The following is an 18,036-nucleotide window of genomic DNA, read 5'->3' as shown; positions in this document are numbered from 1 at the left end:
GATAGAATGTTAATAGGAAAGAAATAAATTCAAAAGAGTAGATGTAAATAACTCTTTTATCTCCTACAAAATAAATTGAACTTATGATGAATAAATTCCAAAACAACTCATACAAATTATAAAAATTTATTTTTCTTGTTTACCATTATTTTATCCCATAATTTTTAATAATTTCAATATAAATTTTAAAATTATTTTATTATAAAAACATTTTAATTATAATTTTTAAAAATTTTGTTACTATGAAAATTTTAACATAAATGCATTTATACGCATTTTCACTTACATAACATATAATAATGTAATTAGATGTAAATACGAAAGTGTAAATAAGTCTTATATTATGATGAAATTATTTTGCAGAGATATTATAAAATAATATATTTTAATAATTCTAAATCTTGATTTAATATCCCAATTTTTAAAATTTTTTAATTTAATATATCTCTTTACTTCAAATTTAATTTAATCTGAAGAAAATATTATTTCCGGAGAAAAGTCAAAAGAAGTTAGCGTGTAGAGGAGGGACGTTTTGTAAGTAACTTTGTTCCATTTCGCAATAACCGCCTGAAATTCTTTAGAAATTAATTAATTAATTAATTTTAATTTCAATGTTTGTTAGTCTCTGAAGGTTAGAATTACACCAAAAGGAAAACCACTCTAAGAAAGAAATAATTATATATTCGTGATTTGCGAATGATTTGTGTGTATTTAGCATGAAAAAGTAGGTTATTACTTTGATTGGTTCCTTGATTTCGCAATAAACTTTGGTGAATTAGGCTGAGAAAACCTCAGTTCTCTGCAAGTTCCGATTTGGAGGAGCCGTCACCTGACGACTCCTCTCTCCGCCTCTGCTGGTCACCTTTGAGCCTACGGTACGATTTTTTTTTTTTTTTTTGTTTATTATATTCTATTTTTCTTTCTGTTGTTCTGTATAAGAATTGAATTGTTTGAAACTCTAAGTAATTATAGTTTTGTAATGGATGATGATGATGATGATGATGGAATTAGAATTTATGATATGGGTTGAATTGTTCTGATTTTGAAAAATAAACCCTTAAATTATTTGTAGAGGAATTGATGAAGAAAGAAATGAAGAAATGAAATGAGAGTAGAGGAGAAAATGTATAAGCTAGTTCTTCTATTTGAGTTTAGTTTTTCCTGAATATAATTTATTAGACTATAACATGCGGAATCCACAAACTCCCACAGTTAGCTTTTGACTGAGTCAATTTGATTGGATTTTTCTTTTTTCCAATGAAATTCAATATTTGTCATAAGAAATGAGATATCATTGTTCTATTATTGGTTTTGGAGTTATCTATTTATCAATTTTAAGCTCTAGGTTTTCAGCATTGTGTATGTTGTAATATGGGATGCATTTGTTTATACTATTAACATAAATCTTCTTCCATCTACTCTAGATTTGGTCTCTTCAACAACATTATTCATTTCCTTTAGGAATAAAATTTATCATAATTTTATTGTTTGGTGTGATGTGGTTTAGATATTTATAAATATTCCTGTTTTGAGGATGAGTTCCAACACAACTGTAAAGTTGCCTACTGTGACCAGTTAGTCACAGATTGGAATCTAAAATCAACTTTGTATGTACAAGGGGAAGAAGGTTGCACATAATGAACCTCCCTCCTCCATTTTGTGAAGCAAGAAGCCTTTAAGAATACTTTGGTGTGTTAGATTTTGCAAGTATTCCTGTTGTATAGGGTCCTTTGACTTGTCTTTTTGGCATTTCCAATCTGGATAAGAAGGTTTCATCTCTTGTTTCTACTGATTTGTATTTTGGCTATGCTTTTCTTTCATAGTCTTCAAATAAAATACCTTTCTTGCTAAGCTTGAAAATTTCAGATCCCCTTGAAGGACAAGTCTTTTGTTTGGCCAATGATTTTAGTGCAATTAGTACTGGTGATGCACTACCGTTTTATAGATCTAAGAGTCATCTGCCTGTTTTATGCAGTTCTAGTTCAGAAAAACTGCCTACTTATCTTTATATCTTGGGACAAACAACTTAATTAAGCGCTTATTCAATATGTTTATTTTTGTAAGCCTAACTGAAAAGTTTATCCATGAAATTCGTTGAGATAAGCTAAGGATTTTATGGGAAGATTTTAACCAAATAACTGTAAAGTGCTTATATGATAAATCAGTTCCATGAAAACTCTTCCAAATGTACCTTATCCCTTTTGAATCTACCACAGTTCTTATTAACTTTTGAGGTTTTGGAAATTGGAAAGATTAAAGTTGGCAAAACTTTATGCTTGTAGTTTGGTTTTGTGCTTATATATTAGTCGTTACCATCAACCCCGTAGCCACAATATAGATATGATATCTTTTACTGTATATGTACCTCCCTTTACATGTTTCCATCTAAAATCTGACTTGATTATAGCATTTTGTCTTCGGATACTTCGGGGGATTGAATTTGATGGATTCCAATAATTGGAGACCTAATCAAGGTAATAACCCCTCTATGGATCCAAACGACTGGAGAGCTCAACTACCACCGGAATCACGTCAAAGAATTATCAACAAAATGTAAGCTTCAATTTTAATTCTGTATTCTTGAGATTATTTGATTAGTTCTTTTACCGGTTGTTGCCTACCAAAGTAAAATTAATAAATAATAAATCCCTAAATTGACAACATTTTCATAAGGTTTATTTTGTTTGTTATATAGAAGGAATTCTATCCAATATTATTGTTATTGTTGTTGTGATTTTACAATTTGCTGTACAACTTGGTCTTGATGTTGCATTGCATAACTTGATAGAACAGACCTTTTTGTATCATTGGTGAGCATTTGGTCTGTACTCTAAATGCAGAGCACTTCTCTTTCATTTAGTTTGGAGATTTAGAAAGAGAAGGGAAAGCAATGCTTTGCCAGTTTAATATATTGGTAACATTTTGGAGCTTTTGGTTGAAGTGCCATTATAATTAAACAAAAGATATGTCTTGAGTACACTACTTCGGGATTTTGTATTTGGTTCCTCCATAATGTTGTGCTATTTTTTTTCCCACAATTTTGGTTACAAATTGATATTTAGTAATTTTTGTTATAAGATATATTGTATTGCCAGGAAATATAAAAAGAAAAAATGTGGAAGAATGAAGACGTGATAGGTAGTTATCATAGAAAATAACTTTCATTCTCGTGAGAATGTAGAATACCCACATTTCGCTATGGGAAGAAAGCAAGACTTTATATTTTATATTCCTGGGAATCCACAATATATGGAAATGAGTTTTCAAAACTTGTAAAAATTATGGGAATGTGATATTGCCTAATTCACTTTCTTGGGAATAATTGGTGATACTTTGAAACAAACACAAACTTTAGAGACATTGGGTGAAAGGTTATCCTAGCTAAATCCCCTAATACCTAAGAGGATGCTATGAAGACCATCATGGCAACTCATTAACCCTACTCCCTCTCATAGGTTGGGTGTGTGGGCTTTTTCACCGATTTCATCAACTTTTAACAGATAACCGTGTTCTATCGTTGGGTGTGTGGGCTTTTTCATCAACTTTTAGGATTGGCTGATATTCTTAACATCTCCATCCTTAAATTATCTAATTGTGAAACTATTGTTTATCTTCGTGTAGAATTGACACATTAAAAAAACACCTTCCTTTTTCTGGTCATGACGGAATGCAAGATCTTCATAATATTGCTAAAAGGTTTGAAGAAAAGATTTTTACTGCTGCAACAACCCAGGTACGTCCAGTTTGAAAATTGGGGATCTTCCATTTCTTTTGTTGTTGCCTATGCGAATACATAAGTTTATAAGAAAATTATTCATGGTTTGACACAACACTGGTGTTTTATCTTTTTTCAGCCTGATTATTTACGGAAAATATCTATGAAGATGCTTACAATGGAGAGTAAGTCCCAAAACACCCTGGCTAACACTCAAGTTGGCCCTAGCAATAAACCTACCGATCAAGGTTAGCATTTAATAGCCTGAGTTTGGTGATGATATTATGATGTGGTACCAAGTGTCCAATCCTAATGAAAGTACAAGTATTGGGAACGATTTATTCCACTCTCTTTAAGATTGGAGAATTTGCAAAATACTACTAAGATGTCAATCAATTATCTCATAAACTTTAGTCAGTACTATAGTATATCCTTCCGGTTAACCTATATTAAATCCTTAACAAAGGTGCCATGTATGATATAGCAAATTTGGAGCCCTGCATAATGATATAGGAAGATAAATAAGGAAGCTACGTGACAGCAAATCAATTTAATTCTGATTATCAATCAGATTAATTTTGATTAACAATCAATTTAATTTTGTTTATTCTGTTAGGATTTTTATTTATGACATTGATAGTTGTTGAATATAGTGAAAATTATATATGGGATTAATCTCCCTTGTAGTGAATATACATATAGGATTTCTATTTATAATAAAAGAAATATGGGTTAAGTCCAAAATACAAATAAGAAATAAAAGATAAAAGATAAATATAAAATAAAGATAATATATCTAACGCTCCCCCTCAAGCTGGTACCTACCTATGTACCAAGCTTGTTACTAATATAATCCATTAGTGAAAATATATGCTTCTGCACTTGAGTGATACCAAATTGCTAATAATTTCCAAAACGACATAGAAGACGAAATATCAACCCAAAAGACTCCCTTGAGCAACAAATTTGGGAGGTTGCTCATGTAAATCTTTTCTTGCAAATCGCTATTGAGGAACACCACGAGTGGATAAAGAGGTAATTGTTGGAGAACCACCATGGCTATAAATAAACTAACAAAAACCATATGGGAAAAAAACATATATTGACGGGTCAAACGCAATGGTGACAAAAGAAAAAAGGAGGTCAAAAGAGATGACAGTGGAAGAAGCCATGGATAAACAGAGAGAAACCATAAAAATCCATGATTCTCCAATCAAGGCACCTGAAAAAGGAAAAAGAGCAACCTCGATGCTCTAAATAGCTGCTTGAGAGGAGACGGGACGTGCAACAACACACGATGAACTTGAAAGCGAAAAACGAACGACCTCGACGCTCTAAATTACTACTAGACATTCTACCATGCACGACAAAAAAGGAAACAAATTCATAACTTCAAAAGGCGCTGAGAGCACGTAGGAGCTCCAATGAAGGCGTCGTTGATGACATGATGATCACATGGCCGAGACGATCAAAACCGTGTGATCGTCGGTTGAAACTAAAACTCCGATAATGGCAGCGGTAGACAACAACGGTAGATGACGGCGTTGTCGACGGCGGTAGATGATGACATTGTCGACAGCGGCGGATGTAATGGTAGAGGCATCAGAAACTTTTTCCTCAAAAGAACTTTAGACTCTAGATACCATGTTGAATATAATGAAAATGATATGTGTGATCAATCTCCCTTGTGTTGAATATACACATAGAGTCCTTTATTTATAATAAAAAAAATATGGGCTAAACCCAAAATACAAATAAGAAATAATAACAAACTAACTTAAGATAAAAGATAAATATAAAATAAAGATAATATATCTAACAATAGTTAGTTGGTGTAATGCAGTTCTATAAATAAGCAGACTCTAAACAGAGTGAGGAGATCTAATTTCTGAATAAATTGTCTTGTAATCTTCCTCAAATAAATATACTTTCGGGTTCTATTCATTCATTGGAATCCCTAAAGTTCTGTAGTTGTTTGAATAGTTTTATTCCTAGTTCTACCTACATCACATAAATTCTTCTTTTCCAACTTACAAAATATTACATCATACGAAGTTTGCTTGTAAGACATTAATGACCAATAATATGGTCTGGTCATCAATTTTGTTTGACTTGCTAGAGGATCTTCATCTCCTTGTCAATAATTCTCCACTTATCTGAGAGAATAAAATCCTGTTTCTCTATCTAGAGCCTTACCCCAACCTAGCACATTGCTTGATAGTGACTACGGGTTGCAACCAATGCCACCCCCTTGTGTCACTGAAGAACATACCAGAAAATACAAATGATCACTCAAAAAGTTAAAAAGCAAGTGATAGTAACAAAGTTTTGCTGCAACGTGATGTTTTAACAGAGACAAATTATAGGGATTCCAGAGTTGTTGAAGATAATACTTTATAAATCAACTGGATGATGAGAAAAGTTAAATTTGACTTTTTAATTCGGGTTGATCGGTGTGGAAAAAATGTACCATTTAGTTATTTATTTGTTTTCAAATATTGCATTACTTGAATTATGGAAATTACTGAAATTAGATAAAATTAAACTTAAAATAGTAAATTACAGAGATGGACGGTTGAGATTTTTTCACGTGGCATTTCTGTTAAATATTAATGCAACTAGCAAGAAACTATTGGAATGGTAGTTAAAGTTTAAGAAATAATTGGGATGACTTCAAATTTCGTAGTGTTACTTTACAAATTCCCCAAAGTTTAGGGGAGCCAAATTCACATAAGCCTTATATATTTGATTAATTTTTGGCATTCTTGTTCTTTTAGTAATTATTCTGATTTTCCTATCCAATCATGTCTGCAAGCTGATGCTATTGAGACCATACAATATCCTTCAGCTTAAAATATAATAAACAAATAAAATTGATTTTATTGGCCATTCATATTATCTGTGTAGTTTTTCTCCTTGTTCTTTGTCTTCTTAGATATCTTTGTTTTGAATGTTTATGTTAACCTTTTCCACATGTTATTAAATTCCTGACATATTGATGCTTTATTGTTATCAATATGTTTTACTTCTCACCCAGCAAATGAATTTTTTCATAGGACTTGTTTTGCAGCCTCAAGTTCATAATCTTGGGCAACAACATTCTGTTCCTTTGTCTAGTCAGATGCAGTCACATCAGCAGCTTCTATCTCAAAATGTTCAAAATAATGTTGCATCTCAACCTAACCTTCCACCTGTATCTAGTCTAGGCCAGACTCCCAACCAAAATATTGTCAAGAACTCTAACATACAGAATATACCTGGGCCAAATTCAGTTGGAAGCAGTATTAGCCAAAATTCCAACTTACAGAGTATGTTTCCTGGTTCTCAGAGAACAATGCCAGGAAGGCAGCAGGTTGGTCCCCCACAACAGCAGCTGCAATCACAGAGTCCACAGCAATATCTTTACCAGCAGCAGTATCTGAAGCAGAAGCTCCAGCAGCAATCTCAGATGCAGCAGCAACAACAGCAAAGCCTTATGCAACCAAATCAGTTGCAATCTTCTCAGCAATCTACTAGTATTCAACAATCAATGCAGTCCATGCCTCAGCAACATTCACAAGTTATGAGGCATCAACAACAACAGACTTCTATGGTACATCAGCAACAAACACCGGTCACTCAACAGACAATCTTACCTGCACAACAACAACAACAACTTATGGGACCTCAGTCGAATGCAGCAAACATGCAACATTCACAGATGCTCGGGCAACAGAACAATGTTGGTGATATACAGCAACCTCAGAGGATGCTTTCACAGCAAAGTAATCTTACAAGCCTGCAACAACAGCGACAACAACAATTAATAAATCAGCAAAACAATCCAGCAAATGTACATCAACAACAATTGGGAAATAATGGCCCTGGGTTACAGCAGCAGCATTTGCTTGGACCTGACTCTGGCAATGCAGACATGCACACAAGTCATCACTCTACACACATGTTGCAACAACCAAAGGTTCCAATGCAGCAACAATCACAACAAAATTCGTTAAATTTGTTGCTACCTCATTCACAGCAGTCACAGCCACTGGGTTCACAACAGCAATTAATGCCACAGATTCACACTCAGTCTACACAGTTGCAACAGCAATTGGGCTTGCAGCAGCAGCAGCAGCCAAATCCCTCACAACGTGATATGCAGCAAAGAATGCAAACATCAGGATCCTTACTTCAACAAAATGTTCTTGATCAACAAAAACAGTTGTATCAATCTCAAAGAAATCTTTCAGAAACATCAGCAAGTATGCTATTACACTTGCGTCTTTCTCCTTGCCATTATATATTTTTGGGAGCTAATAGAAACTTTCATTCCATACCTATTGCAGCTTCTCTGGATTCTACAACACAGTCTGCACAACCTGGTGGAAATGATTTGCAAGAAGAAATTTACCAGAAGGTACAATGTTTCTTATCACTTTTATTTCGTTACCTTTCATGAAATAAAAATCACTTGTTATTTATGCGTGAAATTCGTAAGCCAAGTAATGATATTGAATCCACAAGGACTCTGTGTTTATCACAATTTAATATGAAGCAAAAGGAGAAGGAATTCGTTGAAATTGAGAACAAATACAAATTTAGGGGGGAAATCAAGAATTTAAATGAGAATGTAACATAATTAGAAGATAAAATTTATTGTCAGAAAACTTTCAGGATTGAGTTTGACAGGAAGACTTTCTATTGATTTAATGTATTACTTTATATTCATTTGATTCTTTTTGAGGGTAAATTAACCAAAGGAAATCTACGCTCCCTTTCAGACTACTAATATGTATCTAATTGATTTGACCCCTACTCTCATAGTGGCTATGTTCAATTATACCCATTATGTCCTTTTTTAATTCATTTATTGCTTGAAGAATTAAATATATTCTATCTTTTAAAACCTAAGTTCATCCCCTGTAGTTTCAACTCTTGATCTTTCCCCGTGTCTATGATTGTGAAAAACGAAAACAATAAAAGAACAATCAAGAAGAGACACCAAAAGAAAATAATAGAGAATTCAATTAAAGATCAACAATCTTTAAGGGATAAGTTCCAGTCCTAGAATGAAGAGAACTATTCACACATAGCCAAGAGCAATCCTTCAAGAGAAGAATAAAATGTATCAAACGGAGAATGTGTAGTCAATCCTCTTAAGTTCCATATGGCTATCCTCACTAAAGTTGTTTATTTTAAAGCATATGGGTTCAACAATATTAGGCCTGCAGTAAAAAAAGCAAAATAAGGCAATAAAATTTTGCTCAAACATTCACCTGTGTGCAAGCCATGTGCATAAATGTATATTTCAACATTTACCAATTACAATCTCTTTCCATGCTAAAATGCCCCTGCACACATATAGAACACTAAAATACATAATTTGCTTGATAAATAGTAAAAAACAAAAAGAAATATACAAGATAAAGATTTAAACTATAAAATACCCAAAAAGGAAATTTACTCAATAAAAGAGTAAAAGCAAATAAAAATATGCAAGAAAAAGGTTTAAATTTATGTAATATGCCTAAATGAAATAATATTAAATAATGGACTAAAATGCAACACATCACTTATACTGGTAGAGTATTTCAAGAGTAAAGTAATATAGTCCGGAAATTTGTTTTTCAGTCCTATACACTTCCTCTAACCTAATCTCATGAACTAGAATTGGAACCTTTCTACAGTATTAAACCCAAGAACTGAACCAATATAGAGCATACCTAGCACTTCAACATTTATTTACCAAAATGAAAACCTTAACTGGTCCAACAGCTACAAGTGTTTGAAGTGGGATTGACCTTAGATCTTTCTTTGAACAATTGTGATTTGGCCCATATGACTTGCCATCTTTCTTGATTGATGACATAGAAAAGCAGAATATAAAATGTTGTTCAATGTTTAGTGTCTTGCAAAGTGTAACCTATGGCACAAAGGATTTGTAAGCTATCATGGATAGATATCATACTTGATGTTCTTAAAATATGAAACTTCTATAAAGTTCTTCAGCTATTACAAGTCACCCATTAGTATTGTAGACAACTTAATTCTTTATGACAGAATATAGTTCATTGTTGGAAATCCTATATCGACTAGAGATAAAGAAAATTTACAATATATAAGTAAGTATAAATCTCATCTTACAAACTGGTTTTGTAGGATTAAGTTAGGTTTAAAGTTCATTTCTTAAAATGGTATTTGAGCCATTTAAAAAGCATATTCTAGCTAGTTTTGTTGTTTGTTGGACCTATTGTACCACCCTCTTAGGCTGCTATTGGACCACCCATAAAGTTCTAGTTCCACACTCAAGATATATATGTCTAGTGTGAGGGGTATGTATTGGAGATCCTACAATTTATAGTATATAGGTGGATGCAAACCTTACCTTACTAGTTGTTAGGTTGAATTAGGTTTAAAGTCCATTTCTTAAAAAACATAAAGATAGACCATTTGTCAAGATAATGGTCTTATAGTTATAGCATTTAAGGGTCTCAATTGCCAATTGTACTGATCAAGAGACTTCCCACAAAGCAATTCCAATAACTCACTAGCAAATTATGAATGATAAATATCTCTATTCATGGGCTCCAAGGAAAATGCTGTGCTTTATAATTAGCTCATGTATTGTTTCCTTCTAAGCCAGGTTAGCTTTATTAGAAACCGTCTCTCTCTTCTCTCTCCCTCCCCTCCCCCCCTCCTCTCTCTTTATATATATATATATATATATATATATATATATATATATATATATATATATATATATATATATATATATATTGTGTGTGTATGTATGTATGTATATGTATATTATAAATAGCAGTAGTACTATAATCAATTCAGAAACAATGCTTAGATATTGACCGATCGACTCAAGACATTGACCGCTGCGAATTGTGATGGTGACCTAAGTCCGGACTGTTAAAATGCTCATGGAGACGTCATCGTTGTGATTTTGGACGACAGCGTGTGCCTTAGGCATGTCGCAGCACGTGCGTGCTTCGGGCGTCGGCCTGTGGGCTCCCCATTTGGCCCATCTTGAAACACGGACCAAGGAGTTTGACATGTGTGCGAGTCAACGGGTGAGTAAACCCGTAAGGCGTAAGGAAGCTGATTGGTGGGATCCCCTTGTGGGTTGCACCGCTGACTAACCCTTCTATGAAGGGCTCAAGTGAGAGCATATCTGTTAGGACTCGAAAGATGGTGAACTATGCCTGAGTGGGGCGAAGCTAGAGGAAACTCTGGTAGAGGCCCGCATCGATTTTTCTTTCAAGTTTTAGTTTTATGTCAAGTGGCTTTTCTTTTGTAACTACCCTTTTTTATCATTTTAGTTGTTCTCCTAGCCCGCCATTAAGAAAGACTCTTTGTAAATTGTAATTATAGATGCTATATTTATTTGAACGGTATTTTGAAGCGCAAACTGGTTATTTTTTAGTGATCTTGATTTAAGCACGAAAGTTAAACTTTCTATTTATGATGCTCTACAAAAGGCGGAAAAGGAAATTTCGCTGTTATTGTCAATGCAAAAATGATATTGATGTTATTTATTTGCATGAGAGATCTCGAAGTTGCTGATATTTTAACTATTTGATTTGATTTTTTTATTTCAAACTACAGATCCAAGCCATGAAAGAAAGTTATTTGCCAGATATGAATGAAGTGTACCAAAAAGTTGCTAATAAACTTCAGCAGGTATCTTTATATTTATTTGCATATAATTTATCGTGATGTAGGGATCAGAATAAAAAATATCAACATTTAATAAATTAATATTCTTTAATCAGCAGGATTTATTCATTGAAATCTAGAAAGCATATAATTTAATTTAGCTAAAAAATGTTTCTAATCCATATAAAAGCATTAGATTTTGATTTTGGTCATAATAATTTTTGTTTTCTTTGTTTTTCATCTCAATCCCAACAAAATTTGAAATCAGTAATTTTAGTTTTTGACATCAATTTTAGCATAGATAAATAATGTATATTTTATTAAAAAATTTGGTAATTCTTATAAAATATATTTTATATAGAGATTTTTTTCAATTTTGGAGAGACTAAAACGATTAAAATTTTTTACAATATCAAAATCAAAATACATTTATTTTAGAGGGATTAAAAGCATATTTAAACTTATTAATTTTCTGTAACTTGCAAGATATATTCATAAATTAATATTATCAATGAGGGTATTGATTTCTTGTAAAATCTTTATTGGTGGCATAAGCACTCTTGTTTATTTATATGTATTTGCTTTTCCTCTATTTGACGTACATTTGCTTCCCTTTATCAGCATGATTCTCATCCCCAACAGTCGCAAACGGATCAGATTGATAAGCTGAGGGCGTATAAAATGTTGTTGGAACGTATGATGACATTCGTACAGATTCCCAAGAGCAGCATTGTGCCTCAATACAAGGAAAAATTGGTACCATATGAGAAGCAGATTATAAATCTCATAAATCAAAGTAGACCCAGGAAAAGCATGTCTTCTGTGCAGGTAGGACAGATTCCCCAAACCCATATGTCCTCCATGCAACAGCCCCAATCCCAGGTTTCACAATTACAGTCTCACGAAAATCAAATGAACTCTCAGCTGAAGTCAACAAATTTACAAGGTTCTATGCCAACCATGCAGCAGAATAATATTGCAACCTCTCAGCACAATCCTTTGTCTGGTGTATCAGCAGGACAGCAGAATATGATGAATTCGATGCAACCTGGAGCTAACTTAGATTCTGGACAAGGAAACTCTGTGAACTCCCTTCAACATGTTCCAATGAACTCCATCCAGCAAACTCCTGTTAGTACTCCTCAACTACAGACAAGTATTAATTCCTTACAATCACAAGGTGGGGCAAATGTTAGTCAACCAAATTCCCTTCAATCAGGTTCCAGTGCACTTCAACACCAACTGAAACATCAGGAACAGCAGATGCTGCAGAATCAGCAATTCAAACAATTTCAGCATCGACAAATGGTGCAGAGGCAGCTCTTTCAGCAGCAGCAACTACACCATCCAACGAAGCCACAGCTATCTGCACAATTGCAAACACATCAAATGTCCCAGCTTCACCAAATGAATGATATAAATGACTTAAAAATGCGACAAGGAATTGGTGTTAAGCCAGGAGTCTTTCAACATCTTACATCAGGTCAACACTCAGCATATTCCCATCAACAGCTGAAACAAGGGAATGCATTTCCTGTTTCTTCACCCCAACACCTTCAGGCTCCATCTCCTCAGATTCAGCAACATTCATCTCCCCAGGTTGAGCAACAAAATCATCTCCCGTCTAAATCTAAAGTTGCAACTCCTCTGCAATCTTCTAATTCACCCTTTGTAGGACCTACCCCTTCACCTCCTTTGGCTCCATCTCCTATGCCAGGGGAATCTGAGAAGTCCGTTCCCTGTGTTTCATCAATATCAAATGCTGCAAATATTGGACATCAACAAACAGGGGTTGCAGTAGCACCACCTCAATCCCTTGCCATTGGGACTCCTGGGATTTCAGCGTCTCCTTTATTGGCAGAATTCAGTGGTCAGGATGGTGCGCATGGCAATGCTTTAGCTGCCACTTCTGGGAAGTCAACTGTGACAGAGCAGCCTCTTGAACGCCTAATTAATGTGGTCAGTATTGAAGCATATCTAATGCTGGTTTTGTATACTTTTATTCTACATTTTAACCAGATTTGACAAATTAAAGAGTGAAAGGTTCCCTTAATTATTTTACTGCTATGCTTGGAATTATAGATGACAAGTTGATGTCTAAATCATGATTCTAGGTAAAATCAATTTCATCTAAAGCATTAAGTGCTGCGGTCAGTGATATTGGCTCAGTTGTCAGCATGAATGATAGAATAGCAGGATCAGCTCCAGGTAACGGATCCAGAGCAGCTGTTGGTGAGGATTTGGTTTCCATGACTAATTGTCGCCTTCAGGCTCGAAATTTCATTACCCAAGATGGTACCAATGGAATTAAGAGGATGAAACGTTACACAAGTGCTATACCCTTGAGTGGTGTATTATCTGCTGGTAGCATGGATGGTAGCATCAAGCAGTTAACTGCTTCAGAGGCTTCTGATCTAGAGTCAACAGCAACATCCAGTGTCAAGAAACGGAAAATCGAGGTAATAAATAATATGTTTTTGACTGGTATGTTTTATTTTATAATTGTCATATTTTCTGTTGATTATCTTTGTTCCCTGGCTGGACTTGAGATTTAGAAATGTGTTTGTCTCATGGATTATTGGTGCATTGAATCTACATTAATTCTTCACATTTTTTATTTAATATACTAACTTTCTCTACTAAAGAGCTTATGAAAACCTGAAGTGAAAATAAAAAAATAACGGTCAGTTAGAAGAATATGCAAAGTTACATTTTCATTTTCTCGCATAGCGGACACATAACTGGGAATTCATTTAGGCTATAATTTAAGATATACTAGTGATTTCCAGCTAACCACATGAACCAAATTACAGATTTTGATCACTGATTTTCAAACTCACCTAGCATTAGTAGCATGACGTAAGGGAACGGGACAAAAAGGAAAGGTGTGATCTAATAAATCAATTAACATGATGTATACTTTTAGTCTGCAGAAGCTCTCAAGTTATTTGCATCCATTAGTATCTAACACATGTATTGAATGGGAAAAAGCTTGCGCCTTTTTCTTTTGTATTTGAATGATTAGTCAAAGATTTGAGGCAATTATTACTAAATTAGAAATATTAATTTGTTTTATTTGGACTATTTAAATATGTAAGACATCACGTTGGATTCAAACATACACTTTGTGGGATTGGTTATACAGAGCAAATGATGTTATCTAATTGGGTTCTATCAAAAACCAATTTTTAATCAATCTGTTTAGAGTAAAATTTTTTTATTTCTAATGTTTTGCTCAATTTTTTTTTCAATACTTCACTCTACTTGTTCATGCATTAATCTAGAAAACCTGTTCTAGTTTGTCAATTTCTCCTCGGTCTAGGCTCTAGAAGGAGAGTGTTGAATAGAGACTAGACTTTTCTTGAGTAGAACTAGACTAATCCGTCTACAAAACAAGTAGAACAAACAACACAACAAATTTTATATTGATTCACCTAAAGATTACATCTAGTTTTTTTCTTAAGCAACCCGATTAAGAAGTTCCACTAAACAATCAATTGATTACAAACTAGTAACCAACCACTCCTGGTTACAAGTGAGTACATAAACCATTTATGATTCTCACAAGTACATAAACCACTCAGGTTATACCTATCCTTAAGATTAAGAAATCCCAAAAGAAAAGAACACTCTCAGAGAGAGCACAGTTGAAGACCACTAGGTCTATTTCACAATGTGAAGGATTACAAAGGCAACCTCTCACCCACAAAGAACACTATAAAGTCACTATAAGATAGAAAGAATTGTATATGGCAGTTGTGTGTTTTTCATGTTTATCTTGAACTCTTAATATAGGCTTGGAAGATGACTGCTATGTAAAGTTTTAATTTGAATCTTCAGCGAGAATCTTCATCTTCCTTAGCTTAGATGCTTGATGAGAGTTTTAATTTGAATCTTAAAAGCGCTTTTGCCTTGGTTATGTGTATAGAAACAATTCAAATAAGATTTGCATATATAACAATTAATCATAAATGCATTGATTCACTTGTTTCCTTAAGTGGATGTTTACCAGGCCCTTTGTAATAAAAATATTTCCAAACATGGATAACATAGACGTTGTAAATAATGTTTCAAACACTTTATATTTATCTAGAAAATATTTGATTGTTACGACTTATGAGATAAATTCGTGTTTAGAACTCATATGGTCCTATTAAACCGTCTATCACAAGACTTGCCAGAAGCGTTGGATGGTCTAATGAAAGAGATAAGACATTTAAACAATTTATAAACGTTCAAACAGAGTGTTTGTTATCATCAAAACTCATAGATGGTATACTGATATTAAATTGTCCAGTGGGGCTTACAGGATCTAGAGTCTCAACATGGATGTTACTCCAATTTTCTCCCATAGCATACACTCCTAGTCATAATCCTATATTAAATTTTACTAAGTGATGTAGAAATTACTAATTAGTTAAATAACAATCAAGCAAGATAAAGGAATTATAGCAGTAATTGCACGACATTAAGAAATGATGTAGTGGTAAGGCTGATGCATGTTTGACACTACTTTGTCTCATGTTTACTATTTATCCACCCTGTTTGGTAACAATGACCAACTATGGCATAAGCTTAGAAGTTAGAACCTATTGTTGGTGTGAATAACTCACTTATGTACATTATTGAAGTTGCTAATATAGCATATGGACATTCTATTAAATTCATCATATTAAAATCTGTTTGTGTTTCATTAGAGGATGATGGGTCATCCGATAATGTTCTAAAAGACTTACAAATTCCATGGTTACTAGCTTGCTAAAAAATGGATAATAACTTATCTGTAAATGTGTAATTTATCCGCTGTATTGGTATTTTATTTGATACGGAAGACTTGCTGGTAGGTTAACCATGCCCTTTTGGGAGAAATAAGGGATATTAATCACCAACTTATCGACACAGTAGTAGACATAAGCAATGTTGATCCAACACCTGCTGTTGCAGCTGCTGAAGGAGCAGAAGGAATTCTTGTCAAATGCTCTTTCATTGCTGTGGCTCTCAGCCCTAGCTTAAAATCCCAATATGCTTCAGCGCAGATGGTGGGTTCCCACTTCTGAGATCTTAAGCCTTCTTATTTTACTTTATTTAATTATTCAGTTTCTTTCTTAGCCTTATTATCATTTCTTACTCTACAGTCACCTATTCAGCCTCTGCGTTTACTGGTTCCTGCAAATTATCCTAACTGTTCTCCCATACTCCTAGACAAATTTCCAGTTGAATCCAGGTGAGATTTTGAGAAGCACTTTGGTATCTCTTGTGTTATGATCACTTCAATGCTCACAAAAACTTAGGAGCTATATATGATTTAAGAGTCGTTCCTTTTACATTATTTATTAAAATAATGATAATTATGTATGCTTATGAGACTTGTTATTATAACCTAGATGCTCTCTGAAATGTTTATTTTCCTTTCTAAATAATGATGATCTACAAAATACTTGTCTTGCCTTTCACCTTCTCCATGGTTTATCAAATGTTTGATGGGAAACATATTTTTAATACATCATGTCTTCTATTCTTACAGTAAAGAGAACGAAGATCTTTCAGCCAAGGCAAAGGCAAAGTTCAGCATATCTTTGCGCAGTTTACCACAACCTATGTCACTTGGGGATATAGCAAGGACTTGGGATGTTTGTGCTCGAAGTGTTATTTCTGAGCATGCCCAACAGAGTGGGGGAGGAAGCTTCAGCTCTAAGTATGGAACTTGGGAGAATTGTTTGACCACTAACTAATGTCCCCTGTTTTTCCATGCAGACCTTTTGTTTCACCCTACAAGTTGCTGTCAAACATTCTCTTTCTTTTTATAAGTAATAATTGTGGATGTAGATAAATGCCTAGTTATGAAGTAGCCACACCATTATGTATATACTCCTTTTTTGCATTTGTCTAGGTAATAATCATGATTAGGCCTTATTAGTAAAATTATATAAAGTATAATCGTATATGAAGCAGAAAGTTGTTCCAATAATTGCTTTCCTTTTCTGCTTCAGTTTAGCTTTATTATAGTTAAATTTTGATGAGTTGAAATTGATTTTTCTGTAAGCAGTAGACATTAGCTTTTTTGCTTTTAATTCCTTTCATGTATTAATCATTCCAGTAATGTTGTACAGAGTATCTGTTCCTCATTATTAGAAATTTGGTTGGTTATTAATTGAAATTGATCAAACCTACGTTGCAAGCCAATGGCAAAACGTTTATTATTCCCCATGTTTTAGAAGTGAATGTCTGTATAATTTCTTTGGATTACACTTGCAAGAACTTCAACACTGAAATTAAAAGTTGTTGGCAAATTAACAATACGTAGCATCTTAGGTGCAACTAAAGTAATTATTTTAATCTATTTTCATTGTTCATGTTTACATGGGGCACAATGGTTATATATTATAATCTCTGTATTTGAAATATATCTTTAGAGTGTGGTTAATCCCTCACAGCTTTATCTCAACGAAACAAATAAGTAAGACATAAACTAATTCAAGTAAAATGACTTTTGGACACTCTGGAAATAGAAGATAAAAATAATAAGTGTTATTGAAGTTTTTGGAAAGATTGAGTATCGAAAAAGCTTGGCTCCTTATTCAATTTGGATTAAGTGATAAATAACTCGAATATGTTAAGATCACAGTGTAAAAAATTAGTTATCAGATTTTGTTTGGTTTGAATGGCAAGAGCTT

The 18,036-nt window shown here is 33.6% G+C and overlaps 1 protein-coding gene across 4 annotated transcripts; it reads left to right on the top strand.

The window, feature by feature from the left end:
* Positions 1–484: 484 nt before the first annotated feature.
* On the top strand, positions 485–17,404 carry LOC106774064 (mediator of RNA polymerase II transcription subunit 15a). Of its 4 annotated transcripts, XM_014660890.2 has the most exons (13): positions 485–534; positions 780–875; positions 2,408–2,553; positions 3,622–3,733; positions 3,855–3,963; positions 6,772–7,959; positions 8,044–8,114; positions 11,312–11,386; positions 11,984–13,321; positions 13,477–13,821; positions 16,207–16,401; positions 16,498–16,586; positions 16,887–17,404. In XM_014660890.2, exons 3-13 carry the CDS (start codon positions 2,444–2,446, stop codon positions 17,092–17,094), a joined length of 3,840 nt encoding a protein of 1,279 aa, XP_014516376.1. In that variant the 5' UTR covers positions 485–534; positions 780–875; positions 2,408–2,443; the 3' UTR covers positions 17,095–17,404. The 4 variants fall into 4 exon arrangements, 3 of the variants coding, with proteins under 3 accessions (XP_014516376.1, XP_014516379.1, XP_022641867.1); XR_002669643.1 differs by lacking the exon at positions 485–534 and having other exon boundaries at positions 546–875; positions 16,307–16,401; positions 16,887–16,940; XM_014660893.2 differs by lacking the exon at positions 485–534 and having other exon boundaries at positions 548–875; positions 2,475–2,553.
* The last annotated feature ends 632 nt before the right edge of the window (positions 17,405–18,036 follow it).

The sequence above is a fragment of the Vigna radiata genome, chromosome 9 (assembly GCF_000741045.1).
Source record: "Vigna radiata var. radiata cultivar VC1973A chromosome 9, Vradiata_ver6, whole genome shotgun sequence".
NCBI classification, from domain to species: Eukaryota; Viridiplantae; Streptophyta; class Magnoliopsida; order Fabales; family Fabaceae; genus Vigna; species Vigna radiata.
This window is presented reverse-complemented; position numbering and strand designations above follow the sequence as displayed.